This window comes from Delphinus delphis, chromosome 2 (assembly GCF_949987515.2).
Source record: "Delphinus delphis chromosome 2, mDelDel1.2, whole genome shotgun sequence".
Classification (NCBI taxonomy): domain Eukaryota; kingdom Metazoa; phylum Chordata; class Mammalia; order Artiodactyla; family Delphinidae; genus Delphinus; species Delphinus delphis.
In genome coordinates this window covers 85877882-85899488 of record NC_082684.1, presented here as the reverse complement: position 1 = coordinate 85899488, position 21607 = coordinate 85877882, and the positions used below count along the sequence as shown (strand labels likewise).

Genomic DNA, 21607 nt, shown 5'->3' with positions numbered 1-21607 from the left:
TACTGGGCTGAGGGAGTGACCTGGAGGTGGGGCTCCGGCTGTTTATAGGATCGTGGCTCCTCAGAGGCTGGCAGGTCCACCGTCAGTCCCATTCCATCGGAGTAGTCGCTGCCAGCCAGCCAGGGAGCTGTCATCTTGGAGGGAGCTGGACCTGGAGTGGAGCCAAAGGTTTGGCATGGAGAGAATGACAGCTAGGGGACCACCTGGCCATCCTCACCAGGTAATAATGTCCCTGAGCCTGTCGGCATCACTCAGGGCAGGGCCTGGAGCTAGGGTGCATTCTAACAAGCTTGACATAGCTGAAACCAAGGTGATCCTGGTCTCTGTGGGGGGGGCTGGGTCCCAGACCTGGAGTCTCTGCCTAGGCAGAGGCTGGAGGTGGGAGGCAGATGGCGAGGGAATCTGTGCTTAGGGACGGGAAGTGGGTGGGATGGACAATTGGCATCCATAGAATCTAGGGCCCCGGAGACCAGGGTGAGGAGCATCATCTCAGCCTGACTCAGAGGCTGTGCCCGCAGCTCCCACTTCCCGTCTCTCCAACCTCCCCGCGCTGTCCTACTGCGGGTCACTGGGTGCCAGCAGGGAGAAAAGGCAGCCTGATCCTTTTACTCCCCCAGCTGAAGACCTCATGGTTATAGATCCTCTGGACCCCGCTCAATCTCCCTTGGGCTCTATCCTCCGTGATGGGCAGAGACCTGCACTGAGCCACGGAGGGTGGAGGAGGCCCTGGGGCTCCTGTGCAGGGGCAGAGAGGGTGGCTGGGGCTCTCAGCAGAGAGGCACTTCCGGGATGCTACAGGAAGCTGGGTGCAGGCGCCCTGCTTGAGACCCCTCCAGGAGCATCCAGGGTCAGTTATCAATGAAGGCAGTAGTACAGGTGGCAGGATCTTTCAACAGGCAAGGTGAAGCCCCAGAGCCCTCAGGAGAAAAGAATCCTACTAATTAACACATTAGTTGTCTAAATAATCCTATTTGTCTACAACAAATCTATGAAATTCTAATGTTTAGATATCCATGGGGCAGGGGATGAGAGTTGCATGCGTTTACAAAAAAGCAAAGTCCTAAGAGTGTAGAACCACAAAGGGGTTGTGAGCTCTGGCCTTGAAGACCTGGGTTTCAATCCTAACTGTATCACTTAACTAACTCTGTGACCTAGCGCAAGTCAACCTTGCTGAGCCTCAATTCTCTCATCTGTAAAATGGGAGGAAATGAGAGAACTATCTTATGAGGGTGTTGGGAGGATAGATAGAGTTTGAATATGTAATATGCTTAGTATAGCACCTAGAAACATAACAAGCACTTAATAAATAGTAAGTAATAAGAGCAATTATCTAGAAACTGCTTACTTTTTGCTAAGCATTCTACAGGCATTAACACATTTCAGCCTCAGAACGCTGTGTCAGGTTGATACTATTGTTTGTCCCACTACAATGAGGAAACAGAGGCACCAGGAAGTTGAGTGACTTGTCCAAGCTCACACAGCAAGTAAACAGAGGACCAGGGTTTAGATCCAGACAATCTGGCTGGGAACCTGCTCTTCTGCCCCAGCAATGGCCAGTCATCATAGTGATTGTCACAGCCCATCCTCCAGTGCTCTGTGTTAGTGACACTCTTAGAGGTGAGGAGAATGGGGTTCCATCTTAGGAAAAATACCCTCCAGGAAACGGTGGGCTTTCTGAAGTTGAGAGGCTCTCAGTGACCAGAGGGGGAAATGGGCAGCAACACCCAGTTTGGGTATGGTGGCTGGCTGGAAAGAGGGCAATTGGGGGCGATTCTTAATAGCCCCAAGTGGCTTTAGAGCAGCCCACAGGCTGTGGCCCTGAGGATCGGGGTGGGAGCTGGGGTACAGCTTGGCTGCCTCTGCCTCGCCCTGGCTTGGAGCAGGCATTGAACCACAACTCCTCACAGGAACCCAGGTCCCAGCCAGCACCACCTCTGTGATGGGCAGTGATGGAATCTGGGTGTGGGGAGGAAACGGAGCCAGGTGCCTAAAATGACACTAAATCCCTGTCAACTACACCCTCTGGCTTAAGGCCTGTGGATGTCACTAGCATTGATCCCCAAGAAGGGAGAAATGAACCTACCTTGCTGGGAGGGTCATGTGTGCTCTGCCAGAGAGCTGACAAGGATGACAAAGACACTTAGTAAGAAGCCACAAGACAGGGATGATGTGGGGACACAGGGTAGCAGGGCCGGGACAAGGGCACAAGCCTGATTGGCTTTGCTGTGACCCGTTGTCCTTTAAGCTTCTCTGTGGGGCATGGAGAGCCGGTGCTGTGGACACTGAGCCAGCCCCTGGCAGGTAGCACCTGTGCAGAGCAGAGACGTTTCCTGGTGGGAGCCTAGACTTTCAGATCACACGCACAGAAGTAGGACTGGTCGTGGGAGGGTGCAGAGCAGGAAAGAGCTTTGGTTTCATCGCAGCGCTGTCTCCCAACCATGCAAGGCTGAATGTCCACCACGCAAGCACGGTGCCGTCTCTGCCTCAGATCACGGGGCCTTATCATAAGAAACGTGTGCAGGTGCCCAGAAAAATCTACTCAGCGGGGCCTCAGGAAGAACAGAAACCGAAGGGCCCCCTGGATCTCAGCAGTGGCAAGGACCTCAGAAGCAGGGGTTTGAGATACCCGCCCCCCGCCCCAGCCGGGCCCTGTCCCAGCAGGATTCAGCCACATCCCCCCTGCCCTCTGCTTTTCCTCCTGCCGCCTATTACTGCTTGTCTTCTTGGTCCCTCCGAGCTTCTGCCCACTCCGTTTCTTCTTCCACCTTATTGGGCTTGCCTGCGGGCTGATGTGGCCTTGCCAGCACCTTAATAACTTTCACCCCCTGCACACGGTAACAGCCTGATGCTCTTGGAGTTTCCCAATTCACACCCAAGAGACAGTTTGTACCTGAGGCCATCACGGAGCACTGGGATCCCCAGAGCTCAGGGTCCTGGAGTCACGTGCCCACTTCCTGTCCAGAGGCCGGGGGAATGCCTGGCAGCAGGGTCCCATGCTTCACCAAAGGGCTGCCCTCCCTGTGAGCTCTGGGGGTGGCTGACCCCAAACTGACATGTCCAGTGTGGTGGCTGTTCCTTGGCCCTCTGTTTCCTGCTTTCTCTACTGTGCAATCCTGTCCCTGAAGGGAGGGCGCCCCACAAACTCTACCGCCATTCCCTGACTGCTGCGGCCCAGGACCATGGCCCTAGGGACAGTGATGGGCAAAGGCTGTTTGGCCCCAGAATGCCTGGCAGCGTCAGCGAGCAGCATCTCAGGAGAAGCCTTGGCACGAACTGGGGGGGCTCGTAACTGAGCAGGAGGGACTCTGTGGCCTATTTCTCTCCAGGGGGAGACCTCTGCCTGCTGGCAGCTCACCGTGAGGGTCCTGGAGGCACGGGGCCTGGGCTGGGCTGACCTCTGTGAGTAACTGTGTCCTGGGCCCCAGGAGTGTGGGGAGGACCAGGTCCTACGGGGAAGGCCCAGTGCCTTGGGGCTGGGCTGGGCTGGGCTGGGCTGGGCTGCCCGCAGTGGCTGCAGGGGTCTTGGGAGGAACCTGGTGAGGCCCGTGGAGAGGGGTGTGAGGAATTCTGTCTCACACGGTTCTCTTGATGTTGGCAGTGAGCGAAGCAGACCCCTATGTGATCCTACAGCTGCCAACCGCACCTGGAACAAAGTTTAAGACCAAAACGGTCACCAACTCCAGTCATCCTGTGTGGAACGAGAGCTTCACTTTCCTGATCCAAAGTCAGGTCAAGGTGAAGGCCAGAGGACCCCTGGCCACCCCCCTGAGGACAGGCTGTGCCCCACACTGGGAAGGTTCCTGGGGTAGAGTACACCTTCCTCCGGAGCTCAGGCAGAGAAACTGGGGAAGGGGGTGTCTTTGTGCCCCAGTCTGGATGTGCTGTGTGTGAGAGAATGTGTGAACAGCACGCTACTGGTCCTCCCTAAACCCATCCATGGAGTGGAGGCAGCAAGAGCCCTCCTGCCTGGGTTGTTTGAGGTTAAATGCGATCACGCACAGAGCACTCCCAGTATAGTGCCTGGTACCTACCAGGCCTTAGGGAACCAGCCAAGCAGGGGTGGGGTTGGGCTGGGGAAACTTCAAAAGAGTTTTATTTTTTATAAAAACAAAAATGAGCAGGGGGGAATTAGGAACTTTGCTGGATTTCCTTTTAACCACTTCTAGGTTTTACCAGTATTTTTATTTTGAAGTACAAAGTGCAGTGGCATAATAATCTTTTCCGGCCCTCGGCATCGGGTGAGGATTCAACAGGTGTGAGCCACGCTATGTGTTAATAACGTGCTACGTTGCTGTTCTCGGGTCCTTAGAATGTTCTGGAGCTGAGCATCTATGACAAGGATGACTTCAAGACGGATGACGCCTGCTTCAAGGTTCTCTGTGATGTCTCTGAAGTCCTCCCTGGCAGGTTGCTCCGGAAGACCTTCTCCCTGCATCCCCAGGTGGGTGGAGGTTCCCGCCAGCCCCACCTCTCAGCTCCAGGCTGAGGAAGTGGCACAGTTTCTCCCGTCTGTTGGGATGCTGCTGGGTTTGAACTCCTTTGCAGGAAGACGGAAGGCCCACCCAGAGATATTTACATTTTCATAGGAAAGGAGGAGGTGAACTTGACTGTTACTGGCTGAATCACTTAAGGGAGGAATTCTAGTCATCTACGGGGAAGGAAGGTTTTGGGTGATGGCAAACCTCCTCATGTGCCACAAAACACAGCTCGTGGTGACCAACTCTTCGGGGGGTGTGGGCTCGTCACTCTTGCTTACTGCCTCTGACCCTCTCATGGTGCCCAAGACCTGGAGAGAGGGCAGAGTTCTGGGGTTGGTCCCCCTCGAGAGGAAGATGAAATGGGCCCTGGGCATCTTCAAGCCTCCTTTGGCTTGTGGTCTACATCTTCCCCTACAGCCTTGCTAGGCAGGGATCTAGCTAGCTGTGGGTAACTTGGGCAGGTAGCCCATCTTTCCCCAAGACTCGATTTCCTCATCTGTAAAATGGGAAGAGTTGTAACACCGTGCCTCCCTTAGAGGCTGCTCGGGATGATGAGATACATAAGGGAGCTGTGTCAACTCTAAAGACATGTGTGCATGTTGACAGCTTGCTCAACTTTAATTTCAGGGACCGGAGGAGCTGGACGTGGAGTTCCTGATGGAGAAAACGTGAGTAATACCACACAGCTCAGGGGGTGTCTCAGGACCCAGGCTTTCCTTAGGAAAATGCCTTTAACCCAGATCTTCCCATTGGTCTGACCAGCCCAGATTTGCTGTTCCTCATCTCCTACTCCTGCCAGTTGGGTTGGGGGGACCCTCAGAGAAATGAGGAGAGGAAGGCTGGTGTTTTGTCTGCCATGGTGAAAGGTGAGGACCTTTCACTCTTCAGAAGCAACTCCCCACACCCTGGATCATACGCAGGACGTAGAGAACCCTCAGTGTCACCCAGGGAGGCCCCACCTGGGTGCAGCCTGGCTGGGAGGGGGCACATCAGTGCAGGAAGCCTTTGCCTTTGCAAGGCCGGACTCTGGATGGTTTGATTTTTCCAGGTCGGGCTGCCCAGAAAACCTCATCACCAACAACGTGCTTGTGGTAACCACCTTCCCCAGGCCTGTGGGGTGGGGTGCGCTAAGGGAGGGGCCCCAGTGCAGACACTGGGGTAGGGGCGGGGCTGCCTGGCGGGTGGGCCTCAAGGGACAAGGCAAGGACAGGGCTTTGCAGTAAGACCAGTCCACTTCCCTGCTAGGTGGTCACCTGGGCTGCAGTCTGGCCTCGGAGGGGCCTGGGGCTAAAGAACTCGGAGAGAGAGGGGAGGCCCGACTGCTCTGCTGAGAGGAATTCTGGCCCAAGGCAGGAGGATTGAGGGAACATTGGGGGAATTTTAGGCATTTCCTGATGGTGTTCTGTTCTGTGTGAGGACTTCATAGTTCTTAGCCCTGAAGGGGGCGAGGAAGTCTCTCGAAGGCCAGGCCAGCAGGCTCAGGTTACAGTGTGGTGTGCTTCCAGTCAGGGAGCTTTGAGATAGGATCAGGGGTCAATCAGCTTCTCCTCCGGACAATGGAGGATCAGCTCTCCTAAAGCATAGCGAGTCACGAAACTGCAGTGGACAGGAATGTGCGGTGAGCGAGGATTGGAAACTTTCTACTCACAGGAACACCCTCAACGAGCAACACAGGCATGACCGGGGAGCTAAGCCAGGCCCTGCATGTAGTAAGGCAGCTGGCGTTCAAAACTGAAGCAGGCGTCCACCCTTGGGGTCCTGCGAGTGCTTGTTTGAGGGGCTAGTATTACTTTTTCAAATACGCCTTAAAATAGCCACCCCTATGCCAGCTGCCTGTTATCTGAGGTGATGGAGACCAGCGGCATGTTGATGACCTCAGCAGTTCTCAGGGAGAGGGTAGCGGCCAGAGCTGAGTGGGCTGCAGGCATCAGCTGGCACACGTTACAGAGAGAATGCAGCAGGCTCGCTTGGCACGTCGGTCAACGGGAGGACTGGTCCTACCCTGGACCCTACTTCTGGCTCTGCGCGTGGTGGATTTGGGACAGGGGGCTCAGGGGGTGAGGTTGAGGGGAGACCTCAGCTTCCCCTGCAGAGCCCCCTGCCTATGACGTGGTCTCTGCCCCAGGCCCGAGAACTGTCTTGCCTGGATGTTCACCTGGACAGCACGGGGAGCACAGCCGAGGCTGCAGGTGAGACCTGCTCAGCATGAGGTCTGGCCTCTGCCTGGAGTGTGGAGGGTTGCTGGGTGTGGCTGGGGAACCTGTCCAGCAGGAGGCTGCCCACACAGTGCAAAGGCAACTGGTCTCCTCTGGGCAGGAGAGTCCCCCTGACCTGGGGGAAGGCCTGTCACTGGAGGTGGGAGTCCCATGGGGGGTGTGGGGAGAGCCCTCTCCAGAATGCTGTTTGCCATGGTCCAGCCACCCGGCCTCCCCATGGCCTGGGCAGTACTGCTGGTTTCCTGGATCCTAGCTGGGGTTCCGGGCTCTTGTTTCCCTTGTGCTAACCTGTCCACTCTCTCCCTAGATCAGGATGAGCTGGAGCTGGAGCTGGTGCTGAAGGGCTCATATGAGGACACACAGACATCTGCCCTGGGAACAGCCTCTGCCTTCCGCTTCCACTACATGGCAGCCCAGGAGGCAGAGCTGAGTGGGTGCCTGAGGGTAGGTTTTGGCTCTGGAGCTCCCCTGCCGACCCCAGCCTCGGGCCAGCTCCACCTGCTGCAGGCTTCTCTCTGGCCGTCCGCCTGCCAAGGTCAGGGCCCTGTGGCCTTGTCAGCCTCCCCCAGTTAGGCACCATGCCCTTGGCAGACAGGGAGGATCACCAGGGGCCTCGCGTGGGCACGGGGGGCTGCTGTGCCATGTCAGTCTTTGTTTGAAGTCTTCAATGGCTCCTCCGATAAGGCTCCTAGAATAAAATCCCATGTCTGCGTCCATAGGCCCTGCATAACCTGGCCCCTGCGCACCTCTGTTGCCTCATTTTCTTCCATGCTCCCCCTCATTCACGATGCTCCAGCCATATTCGTCTCTTCTTGCTTTTCCAACATACCAAGTGCTTTCCCTGTCCTCCTGCGGCTCCTTCCGAGGCTGCCTGCTCCTCTTTCTCCTCCTCCTTTAGACCTCAGCTCAGATGGCATCTCTTCAGAGGCCCTCCTTGACTGCCCCCCACATCTTAAACAGATTCTACATACCCCACCTTTGGTTACTCTATCACATCACCCTGCTTATTTCCTTTACAATACTTACTAATGTCAGTTCGTTACCTGTTTCTTTATAAGTTCATGCACATGACTCAGAATAATAAATAAACACATATCAGCTATTAATACACTAAATAAATATAAGATATGCTTATTTTTTTATTTTTATTATTTTTTTTGCGGTACACGGGCCTCTCACTGTTGTGGCCTCTCCCGGTGCGGAGCACAGGCTCCGGACACGCAGGCTCAGCGGCCATGGCTCACGGGCCCAGCCGCTCCGCGGCATGTGGGATCTTCCCAGACCGGGGCACGAATCCGTGTCCCCTGCATTGGCAGGCGGACTCTCAACCACTGCGCCACCAGGGAAGCCCCCTATGCTTATTATTTTTTATTGAAGTTTAGTTGATTTATAATATTATGTTAGTTTCAGGTGTATAGCAAAGTGATTCAGTTAGCTATTATTATTTTTGTAATGATTAGTAATTGTAATTTTTTAATTACAATAATTGTAAATACTGTAATTATTTTTGTATTATCAGGGAGGGCCTGTGTCTGTCCAGATCGCTGTCTAGATACTCAGTAAGGATTTGTTGAGTGGGTGAATGAATGAATGACTTTTCTTTCCAGACCTCTAAAAGCAACGGCTGGAACTCAGGCAACTCAGATGCGTACCTCACTGTACCCCTAAGGTCCTTGGCCATGGGGGAGGAGGTGACAGTTGATGTTCCTGCTACAAATGTAAGTGGCCTCAGCTGGCTGGGAAGTGCCAGTGAGAATAAAGACCCCAAGGCCCCCAGGGGATACCCACACTCCCTTCAGGGTCTAGGACATTCTGAGTGGGATCTCTTGTTTTGATTTCAGGCCCCAGGAGTGAAGCTGCAGCTCAAGGCTGAGAGCTGGTAAGGGACATTCATATCTGCGGGAGACAGGGGTAGTCACGGGGCTAGGGAGTGTGTGGAAAGTGTGGTCCTGGGGGTTGGGAGCAAGGAGTTTATCTGGCAGCTATTGTGGGCTCGACCAGCCAGTAGCTGAGCTATGCAGGTGCCCCCTGATCCTTGGATCCTCCACTGCCCCAGCCCGAAGGAGCTGGCTGTACATCTGGGCTTCGATTTGTGTGCGGAGGAGAAAGCCTTCCTGAGGAGGAGGAAGCAGGTGGTGGCCAAGGCCCTGAAGCAGGCCCTGCAGCTGGACAGAGACCTACAGGAAGATGAGGTTTCTGGGGGAAGGGGGATATGGGTACAGATACCTTGCACTCGCCTTAAGGGAGTGCCTGATTGCTATGCCCTCTCCAGATACTCCAGTCAGCAGAGACTGAGGAGTGGGCATATGTGGGGAGATGTGGGGCATGGGGAAGCTCTCTTTGGGGATCTATCCAAGGCTGAGAGCTGTCATTTGCTGGGGAGGAGCTGGGCGCTAGCTCTAACCCTGACTCCTTCAGGCTCTGACCTCGTGGTCCCTTGCCTGGAGGCAGGAGGCAGCTCCATCCCTGTCCTTGTTAAGCCAACCTGTGTCTGTGCAACCCAGGTCCCCGTCGTGGGCATCATGGCCACAGGAGGAGGTGCCCGGGCCATGACCTCTCTCTATGGCCACCTGTTGGCCCTGCAGAAGCTGGACCTTCTGGACTGTGTGACCTACTTCAGTGGCATCTCGGGCTCTACATGGTGAGGGCCCTTGGGACTTGGAAGAACAGAGATGATCAGGCCCCAAGGGGAAATGGAGTGGACGTCAGAGGGGCCCTCTAAGTGGGTGTGAGCAGTATGTTCTGATGGGTGCCAAGTGACTTTCTCAAAAGCGGGGAAACAGACATTCAGAGGTCCTGCCATGAGCAAGGCATTGCAGGACATCCATTCCATGCTACTGATCCAGAAGGAGCTGGGTTTGAGTTTCTGCAGCACTACTTACTGGCTAGGTGACTTTGGGCAACTTATTTCCCCTGCTTCTCAGTCGACTCATCTCCAAAGTGGGGGAAATAATACTACATACTCCATAGGACTGGAGTGGGACAGCCCAAGTAAAGCACTTAACATGTCTGACACTTACCAGGAGCTCCAAATTGGTAGCTTTTTTTCCTTTAATTGTCATTGCCTCATTTAATCCTCACAACACTCTCTGGGGTCGTTTCTCTTATTGTATAGTATAGATGAGGAAACTGAGGTCAAGAGATGCTATTTTACCTAAAGACAACATTGCCACACTATGCTCCACTCTGCCTATGACGAAGTGGAAATTTTCACTATTAGAGATTCATTCCTTTGAGTCTTATCGAAATGTGACTTTAAGGAGTAAAAGAGGAGTAAACTCAGAGTTTAGGTGACAGCTGTTGACAAGCAGAGTCTTAAAGGGCTTCAGGACGGATCTATAAAGATGGGAGTAGGAGTCTACAGCTGTGCTGTACAATACAGTAGCCACTAGTCACGTGTGGTTATTGACCACTTGAAATGTGGCTAGTCCAAACTGAGATGTGTTAAATATAAAATGCACAGTGAATTCTGAAAGAACAGTTTGAAAAGAATATTTATATTAATTTTCATATCGATTACACACTGAAATGATAATTTTAGATACTGAATTAAATGAAATATACTGTTAAAATTAATTTTTCAGATCTTTTTTTACTTTTTGAAAATGTGGTTACTACGAAAATTTAAATTACATATGTGGCTCACATTCTATTTATATTGGACAGTACAGATCAAGAAGGAGAGAATGCCCTGAGGCAGTTTCCAGATAGGTGGGGCTTTGGCAGCCAGAGCCACGTGTTGGGAGAAGTCGGAGGGTGGAAGTTGGAGTTGCAGCGACCCATGCTGGGCCTTGACCTCAGACTGTAATGTCCCTTTGTTCTCTCAGGACGATGGCCCATCTGTATGGGGACCCTGAGTGGTCGCAGAGGGACCTGAAGGGACCCATCGGACACGCCCGGGAGCACCTGGCCAAGAGCAAGCTGGAGGCCTTCTCTCCTGAGCGCCTGGCGAGCTACTATCGGGAGCTGGAACAACGGGCTGAGCAGGGCCACCCCACGACCTTTGTGGACCTGTGGGGTCTGGTGCTGGAGTTTGCGCTGCACGGACAGGTAGGGCCCCTGCGCATGCGAGGCAGAGCCTATGTGCAAGGGTGAGGGCTGGGACAGCCTTGTGACTAGCTGACGTGTGCACGCACATTTCCTGCTGGGTAAGAGGCCAGTGGTTAAGGGATGTGGGAACTGCTGTACTTCCTTGTCTGCCAACTTTGGGATGCCGACATTTTGAATCAGGTTATTCTTCAATTGATTGCCATGAAACAGAAATTTCTGGGTCTCCCAAGAGCTAAGGACCAATGTCAAAGTCAGTTAAGCATCGTGTTTAAGAGTCAGTGAGGTTTTTGGAACAGCTTTCATTTTATTTTATTTATACTGTAATATGAAATGTATTTTTCTTCATCTTCATGGTAGTGTTAAAAGCACAGACTCGGGCTTCCCTGGTGGCGCAGTGGCTGAGAATCCACCTGCCGATGCAGGGGACACGGGTTCGTGCCCCAGTCCGGGAAGATCCCACATGCCGTGGAGCGGCTGGGCCCGTGAGCCATGGTCGCTGAGCCTGCGCGTCTGGAGCCTGTTGCTCCGCAACGGGAGAGGCCACAACAGAGAGAGGCCCGTGTACGGCAAAAAAAAAAAAAAAAAAAAAAAAAAAAAGCACAGACTCTGGAGCCAGATTTCCTAGATTCTAATCCCAGTGTCTCTTACCAGCTATGTGTCCTTAGGCAAACTACTTAACCTCTCTGCGCCTCAGTTTTTTTCATCTGTACAATGAGGATGAGAAGAGTACTTAACACATAGGGTTGCTGCGAGCACTCAGTGGCGCCTTGGCATAGAGTAAGCATTAAGTGTTAGCTATTCTGTTTCTTTACTATTATCCTAACACCATTAATACAAAACTGAGCAAATAAATTTTTTATGCGTTGCTTCTTTAAGGAAAGCTTAGTAAGTTAATTGCTGAATCTTACATTAACTGATGTAATTATTAAAATCAGGAATTTTTTTCACATTGTTGTTTTACCACATATAGTTATCTGAACAAAGTTTCTTTTAAAGCATTTGAAACAGCTAAAACACAGAAAGTATTTTTAACATGTATAACAAAAAAGTAAACTATCAAATATATTAGCAGAGGAAAGATTCTTACCTTTCTTATCTTTGGATATCAGGTGTTTGACCAAGAATGATTAGCGTGTAAACTAATGCCAAAAGTGAACTTGTTTTAACTTTTTTCTTTAAATTTTATTCTTGTTGGCAAGCACAGTGCTACTTGGAAATTACCAACCATTCTTGTTTTTTAGTTATTAGTTTAAAAATATTTATTATAAAATATTAATATAAAAAATTTATCACAATGATCTTCAGACTTAAGAAAATGCATAAAGCATGAAGAATAATATAAGGAATATGCATGATCTCACTAATCAGCCTAAGAAGTGAAATATTACAGATAGAGCCAAAGCCCCCCCTGTAGGCCCCCCTTTCAGTCCCATTTCCCTCCCACCCCCAGAGGTAACCACCATCCTGAATTTAGTTTTATCATCACATACATACCTGCAATCTGTACACTTTATAATATTATATAATATATAACATATTTTATAAACCTTTATTATATACTTTATTAGATATATGTTTATTATGCATACTTTTATTAAAAATATATATCCTTAAGAAAAATGTAATATTATTTGTACAATGGTTTTGTAGAAGTCTCCCTGTGCCCTTGTGTTAGAGATTCTCTAATCCTTGAAGAGAGATGATAGCCAGTAGTGGAATTGTTAGGCCAGTGGGTAGTGTATCTTCAACTTTTCTAACTATTGACAAGTTGTTCTCCAAAAAGGTTGTATTAATTCACACTCCCACCACCAGTGTATCATAGTTTCTTTTTCTCTACATGCTCTTCACACTTTTAAATGTTTTTTCATTTTATAGGTGTGAAAGGAAATTTTATTGTAGTTTTCCATTTCCTTGGTTTTTAGTGAGAGTGAGCATATTTTCAAGTATATTTGTCATTGGGACATCCTCTTTTTTTTAATGCTAACTTCTTTAAAAAAATTATTTATTTTATTTATTTATTTTTGGCTGTGTTGGGTCTTCGTTGCTGTGCATGGGCTTTCTCTAGTTGCAGCGAGCAGGGGCTGCTCTTCGTTGAGGTGTGCAGGCTTCTCACTGCAGTGGCTTCCCTTGTTTCGGAGCACAGGCTCTACGTGCGTGGGCTTTGGTAGTTGTGGCACACGGGCTCAGTAGCTGTGGCTCGCAGGCTCTAGAGCACAGGCTCAGTAGTTGTGGTGCACAGGCTTAGTTGCTCCGCGGCATGTGGGATCTTCCCAGACCAGGGCTCAAACCTGTGTCCCCTGCATTGGCAGGCAGATTCTTAGCCAATAGGGAGTCCCTCTATTCCATTCTAATGGGGCTCCTTCTCTATCCCTGTGCCAATCCTGCCCTGGCTTAGTTACTACCTTTGTGATAAATCTCAGTTTCTGATAGGGCAAATTTACCCCCATCTGCCACCTTGGTTCTCAGAATTATCTTGGCCACTTTTGGCCCTTTGCCCTCCTATATACATAATAGAATCAGTTAGTCAAGTTTCATGATAAATATTGTTGGGATCTTTGTCGAAATGGCATGGAATTTATAAAACCAACATAATTACTTGAAATGTTTTTATCTTATTAATATATCCCATGTATTCTTTGGATCTACTGTTCAAGTTCATGTTTGGTTTTGAGGGTGCTGTGTTTTATTAACTGACTTTTCTGCCTGGTGGCAACAATTAATTACTATAGAGTGGGGAAAGCTTGTTTTAACAGTTCATTTTATGAAGTGCTAGAAAATGCAATTTGATCCTAGGCTGTAAAGAAGACATATTTAATTACATTTGATCCTCCAGTAATGACTTAATACATGGTTTTATGGACACAGTTTGTAGTCATTTTAAAAAAGACAAACTTATTGTTCACAAGAATAAAAATCCTTGCGATATTACTGAACATCAACGCATTCTTTAAAATGAGTACCCATGCAGTTTAAAAAATTTTGTCACAATGTGAAAGCTTTGCAAATATTGTTTCTTTTTTTTTCTTAGTCATCATGCTTTCTCTCTTAAAGCTCACATTTTTAAAATAATTCTTTATTGAGAAAAATTTAGTGTTGATTTCAAATTTGCCTTTAGATAAAAATAAGTATTTATTATCTCTATACTATACAGAGCTACAGTACCAAAAGTCATTTTAAGTGGTCAGAAAATATAACTCCACATATAACAAATCACAATTTCATTAATACTAAGTATTATTAGAGAAATATTATACCCTGAAACTTAGAACAAATTACTTAGTCTATATACTTTTATAATATTACTTCAGTTTTTATAAGAACCCACTTACAAAATACACCTGTTGTAATCAGTGCTTCTCAAATTATCTCTTTGAAACTTTGTTTTTACTCTCTTGCTGGCAAACACTGAAAGGCTTAGAAGCTGCTCACCATTCTTCAAGGAGAAACTTACAGTTTTTCTCCTATCTTTTCCTGAGTTAAAAAGGTCTTACATATTTTTCTTCAACTCTAGACAAAAGGTTTTATATACACTTTAGTGCCACCCTGTGCAAGACCCAGATCACACTGACAGACCACCAACTGCACCCAGCTCCCACCCTCCAGGTGGGACCCTTGAGTCATCAGAGTGGTGTTCTGCAGGGTTGGGGACCCTCATTTGGAAACTGGGGGGGGGTGCGGGTAGAGATCCAGAGACTTGCCATGACTTACTGGTGAGCTATTAAAAGGAAAAGGAATACTGGGTGCTGTTTCAGTTGATAGAGAGGTGTGCTGACCCTTTTCCAAGGCTTTCCCAGGGCAGAAATTGCATCTGTAGTAAAAGATTGTACACGTCGAAAGAGCAGGCAAACAGGATTCCTAAATAAAAGACTTTGAGAAAGGAAATCACAGGTATTCATCAAGCCCCCTCCCTCCTCAGCACACATACATACTCACACCCACAGGACTAACTTGTAAATATAACAAATGCTCAGTGCCAGGCCGCTTGAGCCATATTTGGAGAATTTCCTGTGGATTCCCCATAACTCAAGTCGTATTGGGTACCACTGAAGAACTGGAGGAAAAGGTGACTGTGACCTGAGTGCTCTCACTGTGTGACAGAGGGGTGCCAGGGGAAGGGAAGCACACCAGGTGTGCTGAGGCTTTGTCATGGGTGTGGGAGCCGGACTCCCTGTTGGATGGGCTAGGCTAGAGTCCCGGGATGCACATCTGGCTGATCATCAGAATCACCTGGGGAGGTTTTAAAAAGACAAATTCCTAAGTGGCTTCTGATGATTCTCAGAAGAGACCCAGTCATCTGTATATTTAACTCTAAGTAAATCTGATGATAAAGGTTGATATGGCAGGGTGGGAACCTCCTAGGTCTAGCTGCTGAGTGGGGTGCCTTCCAGCTCAGAGAGCCTAAGAGAGAGGTGGTGCGTTCATGGTACACATACTGCTCCATGAGTAACAACCCAGGGCCTGTGGCAGCAGGATCCTTCCCCAGGTGGGGTTCCAGGCAGTCACCACCCTTAACCTTGCTGAGGCTTGAGATGAACTCTATTTTCATTTCTGGTCCGGGATAGAAGGAGACCTTTCTGTTCCCCTAGAATTCAGTGAGGCTCTGTGGAGGCTTCCCCAAAAGGCAAGCCAGAGTCCTTGCCAGAGCTTGGAGTTCTATTGGAGGGAAAATTAGAAACAAAAGGCAAGGATAAATAGTGGGGTACAACTTTGTACTGTGCAAAGCAGGAAAGGTGGAGATGAGGATGTCAGGAGAGTGTTTGGCAGGGGCTGAAACTTGAACTGGTCCAGATGAACCTAGAAGGGGCAGCCCATCCCCTGGCAAAGCTTACAATGTACACTGAAGGGGGATTTCTGAGTCCTTTCTGGAAAGCAGCGTCTGTGTGTGTGTGTGTGTGTGTGTGTGCGCGCGCGCGTGCGTGTGCCTTTGTGCCTGTGCATCAGGGTCCATGTACCCTCCATGCTTCAACCCATAAAGATGGGCCACTGGAACCACAGGATGCAGGGGTGGGTGTCACTGTTGACACTGTGGTCCTTGTGAACAGTGCTGTCTGCAGATATGCAGTGCACAGCCCTACATGGAGACCCCAACGCTCCTCACCCCCAGCCTGTGCTCCCACCCTGCCTCCAGGGTGCTCCCAACCTTACTTTGGCCCTCACGCCCCCACCCCAGGTGATGGATCAGAAGCTGTCAGGACAGAGAGCTGCGCTGGAGCGGGGCCAGAACCCTCTGCCCCTCTACCTGAGCCTCAATGTCAAAGAGAACAATCTGCAGACCCCGGACTTCAAGGGTACAGTCCTCAGTCCTGTCCACTCCACCCTCCAACACACACACGTGCATGCACACCTCCTTTGCACCCTGAGGGCCCCCAGAGAATTCACACAGGAAACTCCTGCACAGATGGCCAGCCTTCTGGAAGGATGGTGGTTCTGATTGCCTGATGAGGCAGCCAGCAGAGCTCGCCGTCCTGGGGCAGGGCTGTGGTGGTGAGGATGTAGACAAGGGGCTGGGTGGGGGAGAGGTCAGTTCAACAGTCAGCCGGGCGGGGAGGAGGCGGAGGCCTGCTGGGGAGCAGTGTCTTTGGCCCTTGTCAGAGCTGGGGCTCCCCAAACCCACTGTCCTTTCATTCCTGCCTTTCCCTCCTGGCCCCTCAGAGTGGGTCGAGTTCTCCCCCTATGAGGTCGGGTTCCTGAAGTACGGCGCCTTCATCCCCTCTGAGCTCTTCGGCTCGGACTTCTTCATGGGGCGGCTGATGAGGAGGATCCCTGAGTCCCGCATCTGCTTCCTGGAAGGTGAGTGGTCATCACTCTGAATGCCCTGTACCCAGGTCTGGGCAGAGCACCCGGGGAGGGCAGATATTGAGCTGGGGGAAAGGGCCATTGCAGAGGCAGCCTGCTCCCCCTCCTATTCTCCATCTGCACTCAAGGGTGGGGACCACTGCCTTCCAAGTGATGGGGGGCAGGGCACTGAGGCCTAAGGCTGACCTCTCTTGGGAATTTGGCCTTCAGGTATCTGGAGCAACATTTTCTCCCTGAACTTGCTGGATGCCTGGTATAACCTCACCAGCTCCAGTGATGCCTGGAAGCAGCACATCAAGGACGAGATCAGGAGCCTGGGTAGGAGAGGGAGGCACTGAGGGGAGCCTGCGGTGAAGCCGCTTCCCCTTCAGATGCTACAGGGTCGGCGGGGGGGACTGTCGGGGGAGGGAGGGCCAGGCATTTCCAGACCCCTCAATGGACCAATGTCTGCTTCTCTGGGCTCAGAGGAATCTCCTCCCTCCTCGGGGACCTCCTCAGGGCCGGAGGCCTTGTGGCTCCAGCCTGGAACAGCGCTAGCCCAAATGTTGAAGGGCTTCCTGACGAGCAGACCACTCTACCAGCACAGCTCCAACTTCCTCCAGGGCCTCCAGCTGCACCAGGACTACCGTGCCCAGAAGGACTTCTCCACCTGGGCAGGTAAGGGCCACTGCCATGTGTCCCCAGGTAACAAGGTTGGGCTCCTGGGTGGAGATGGACCATGGCTGGGGCTGGCAGAGGCCTGGGGGGTCCCAGCATCCACTCCTGGGGTGTGGCTTGGAGGAGGTCTTGGGAAGGGCTGGGCTGGCACGTGCAATCAGGGAGTGACACCAGGGGTTAGAAGGGGACGTGGAGGCGAGTGCAGTATAAGGGGTGGGTGGGTGATCTGTGTTGGACTTGCTGCCCCTGACTATTGCTACCTCTCCCATCAGACAGCCAGGTAGACTCCTCCGCCGGCCAGCTGACCCCACAGGAGCCCCAGCTCTGCTTGGTGGATGCCGGCTACTTCCTCAACACCAGCTGTCCCTCCATGTTCCGGCCAGGCCGCAGGCTGGACCTCATACTATCCTTCGACTACTCTCTATCCTCGCCCTTTGAGGTGCCGCTGGTCACCCCATGGGAACCCCAGACCCTTCGCCCACCCAGGCCATGCTCCAGGGACGAGCAGCAGGGCCACTGGCCCAGACCTTCTGGGTCCCCAGGGGGAGGGAGAGATGACAGGCTGTGACTCAAAGGCTCCTGCCAGGGTTGGGAAGGGCTGTGGAGGTGCTGGGGCCCTGGGCTCCCAAGAACGGTAGACAGGGAGGAAGCTCGCCATGCCCACCCCAAGAGGAACCGCCGGACAGAGCTAGGAGGAGAGCCTGGCCTGTCCACGTCCATCCTCCCAGGGGCCTCCCTGAGGACTCTGGGGAAGGGGGTGGGTAGGGCTGTGAGACAGAAGTGGGTCCCCTACTGAGGCCCTGGAGGCTCTGAGATTGAATATCCCAGAAACAGCAATCCCATATGGGGTGCAAGATCTGTGCCCCACCAAAGATTTTAGTCAAACAATACTGCAGACCACCGGGATCCTTTGCTTCCCTCCGAGGCACTGTGTAGCTTGACTGGGCCACGAGCAGGACAGAATCAGGTTGTCTTGAGCAGTCAGTTTGGGCTGGAGCTGTCCTAGCATCTTCTAGAGTGCTGACCTGGGATGACTGGGAAGTAGCCATTGCTCTCTGAGCCCCCTCTGCCCCACCAGGTGCTGCAGCAGACGGAGCTAGACTGCCGGGCCCGGGGGCTGCCGTTCCCCCGTGTGGAGCCCAGTCCTCAGGACCGACGCCAGCCCTGGGAGTGCCACCTCTTCTCAGACCCCACCTGCCCTGATGCCCCTGTCGTGCTTCACTTCCCGCTGGTAAACGCCTCCTTCAGGGACCACTCAGCCCCAGGTGAGGCAGCCCCCCTTCCTAACAGCCTGGAAGCCTGGCCCCTCAGAGGCACCGCTCTGGGCCCTCCCAGTGCCCCTGCAGCCAGCAGAGGCAGGAGTCTTAAGGCTAGTCCCACCCAGTCTGGGACATGGCAATACCCTGGCCTGTTGTGGATGCCCAGATCCCTGCAGAGGCCCTCTGTCTGCAAAGCCACTGGGCTGGTGTCCTCTTTGTCATGACCCCAGGCTCCTTTGGCCTCCCCCTCCCCATGCCCGTCACTACAACTGGGCTCTGCTCCCCCGCTCTATGGCAGGGGCCATGTATGGGAATCCCTGCACTGTCACCGTCCACCACTACTGCGCACCACATTGTTGGAGGACTTCCTAAAGGCCCCCCAGGCTGGACAGCCAGAAAAGAGAAGCCCCAGTCCCCTCTCTCTCAGATTCCCCTAAACCTGTCTGGGGTCACAATTGGCCTCTCTGTCATTCTACCGCAGACCATTCTGGGGTCCTTTCTCAGGGAGCTGGGCCTCTACTCCAGGGCCCCCGAAATCTGAACTCTCATCACATTCCTTCTAATCCTCGCCTCCCACCAACTGGTCAGACTTTTATCCCCTTTTGATGGGAAAACCTAATTCTGCCTTTGTGCAATCTTCTGGCTTTCTAGTTCTTGCCATAATTCCAAACCTTCTAGCTTTACTCTTAACATGCTAAGCCCGCATCTTGGGAGTCTCTTTCTCTCTCAACAAAGACTGTTTCTTGCAAAGCAAAAGCTCTTTGGTTTTCAGACGCTTGCTTCCATCATGAGTTTTAAGAATCCACCCACTAACCTAAAGGGCTTTGTTTTTCTGCTGCTTCCGCCTTACCCCTGGGGGTGAGGTGGATACCAGGGTGGGGGCCTGAACAGTGGAAGATGTGTAATGCTGTGAGAAAATGTGGGAAGCAGCACATGCGTCATACCTCAAAATAGCATCCTGCTATCCACAGTTATAGTTCTGGGCAAAGGACACGGGGCTGGGAGGAACCCCTTCAGTGGGGAGCAGCTCACCCCTGTGTCCAGCCACCAGGAGCCGTTCTGCCAGCTGTGGAGGCCTCTGGGCCCTGCGCCTAACCCCCTTCCACCCCTGGACAGGTGTCCAGCGCAGCCCTGCAGAGCTCCCGGCCGGCCAGGTGGATCTCACGGGGGACAACTCCCCCTATTCCATGTTCAACATGACCTACAAGGAGGAAGACTTTGACCGCCTGCTGCAGCTCAGTGACTACAACGTACGGAACAGCCAGGGCACCATCCTGCAGGCTTTGAGGACCTCTCTGAGGCACCGGGCCCCGGGGGCCAGGCCTCCAGGGCCGCAGACTTGAGACTTCTCGGGGTCCCCAAGATTTGAGGGCCACACTCTGATCCTGGGGGCTGGGGGCTTAACCCACCTGCAGTGGGTACAGCCACGGCCCTCACGGGGCTGGAGTTCCCGGGCTCTCCCAGGCCTGGGCCGCCTCTGCGGCTGGTCTCATCGCCCAGAGGGGCTGTGTCCCACCCAGAGTTCTCCCTCACCTTCATAGCTGGTTTGGGAGGAGCTGACAACAAACTCCTTACCAGGCCAGCATATAGAACAGCTGGTTCGACCAAACATTTACACGTAGTTCTTTTCACGCCTGAACAGAATGGAGTTGAGGTGCCAGGCCAGGAGTGGAGACAGGCAGGGCAGGGGAGGGCCTGGAAGGTGGCTCCAGGTATCAGGAATCACAGTACGTCCTGACAGGCTCCCCTTACTGCCTCTGCTCCTCTCCTCTTATACTATTTTGACGCAACTTTAGTGAGATATAATCCACATGCCATATAATTCATCCATCTAAAGTATGTAATTCAATGGCTTTTACTATATATTCAGAGTTGTGAAAGCATCGCCACAATCAATTTGAGAACATTTTCATTAACCCAAAAAGGAACCCCTCATCCCTTCACTGTCAACCTCAAACCACACCCACCCCAGCCCTAGGCAACCACTAATCTACTTTCTGTTTCTTTAGATTTGCTTATTTTGGACACTCCATATAGATGGAATCATAGAATATGTAGCCTTTTGTGTCTGGTTTCTTTTGCTTAGCGTAATATTTTCAGGATTCATCCATGATGTAGCAGGTATCAGTACTTCACCCCTTTTACGGCTGTGTAATACTCCACTGTATAGATATACCACACTTTATTCATGGGCTGATGGACATTTGGATTGTTTCTGCTATTTTGGGTTATTATGAATAATGCTGCTATGAACATTCATGTACAATTCTTTTGTGTGGACAATGTTTTTACTTCTGTTGCATGTACACCTAGGAGTGAAATTGCTGGGCCATAGTCTTTTGAGGAACTGCCAGACTGTTTTCCAAAGTACCTGCACCATTTTACATTCCTGTCAGCATTGTATGAGGGTTCCACTTTCTCCACATCTTTGCCACCTCTTGTTACTGTCTTTTTTATTATAACTATCCTAGTGTGTGAAGTGGTATCTTGTATGTGTTTCCATAATGTTGATGTTAAGGATCTTTTCACATATTTATTGGCCTTTTGTATATCTTTTTTTTTTTTATAAGTGTATGTATTTATTTTTGGCTGCGTTGGTTATTCATTGCTGTGTGCGGGCTTTTCTCTAGTTGCAGCGAGCGGGGGCTACTCTTCGTTGCAGTGTGCAGGCTTCTCATTGCAGTGGCTTCTCTTGTTGTGGAGCACAGGCTCTAGGCATGCGGGCTTCAGTAGTTATGGCACATGGGCTCAGTAGTTGTGGCTCATGGGCTCTAGAGCGCAGGCTCAGTAGTTGTGGTACACAGGCTGAGTTGCTCCACAGCATGTGAGATCTTCCTGGACCAGGGCTTGAACCCGTGTCCCTTGCATTGGCAGGTGGATTCTTAACCACTGTGCCACCAGGGAAGTCCCTGTATGTCTTCTTTAGAGAAATATCTATTCAGATCTTTTGCCCATTTTAATTGGATTATTTGTCTTTTTGTTGAATTGAGAAAGTTCTTCATGTGTTCTCTGATTTGATATATGATTTGCAGTGTTTCTCCCAGTCTGTGGGTTGTCTTTTCACTTTCTTGATGATATCCTCTGCAGCACGGAAGTTTCTGATTTTGATAGTTCCCAGTTTATCTAAATTTTCTTTTGCTGCTTGTGCTTT

At 51.3% G+C, this 21607-nt stretch overlaps 1 protein-coding gene across 1 annotated transcript; it reads left to right on the top strand.

Moving 5' to 3' along the window:
- Positions 1–175: 175 nt before the first annotated feature.
- Positions 176–19799, top strand: PLA2G4D (phospholipase A2 group IVD). The gene is made up of 20 exons (XM_060003564.1): positions 176–220; positions 3327–3399; positions 3599–3735; positions 4310–4441; positions 5106–5146; positions 5527–5569; positions 6604–6667; positions 7002–7138; positions 8302–8412; positions 8536–8573; positions 8751–8886; positions 9199–9335; positions 10522–10744; positions 15915–16032; positions 16397–16534; positions 16751–16858; positions 17006–17197; positions 17470–17636; positions 18276–18462; positions 19573–19799. Exons 1-20 carry the CDS (start codon positions 176–178, stop codon positions 19797–19799), a joined length of 2454 nt encoding a protein of 817 aa, XP_059859547.1.
- Positions 19800–21607: the final 1808 nt, after the last annotated feature.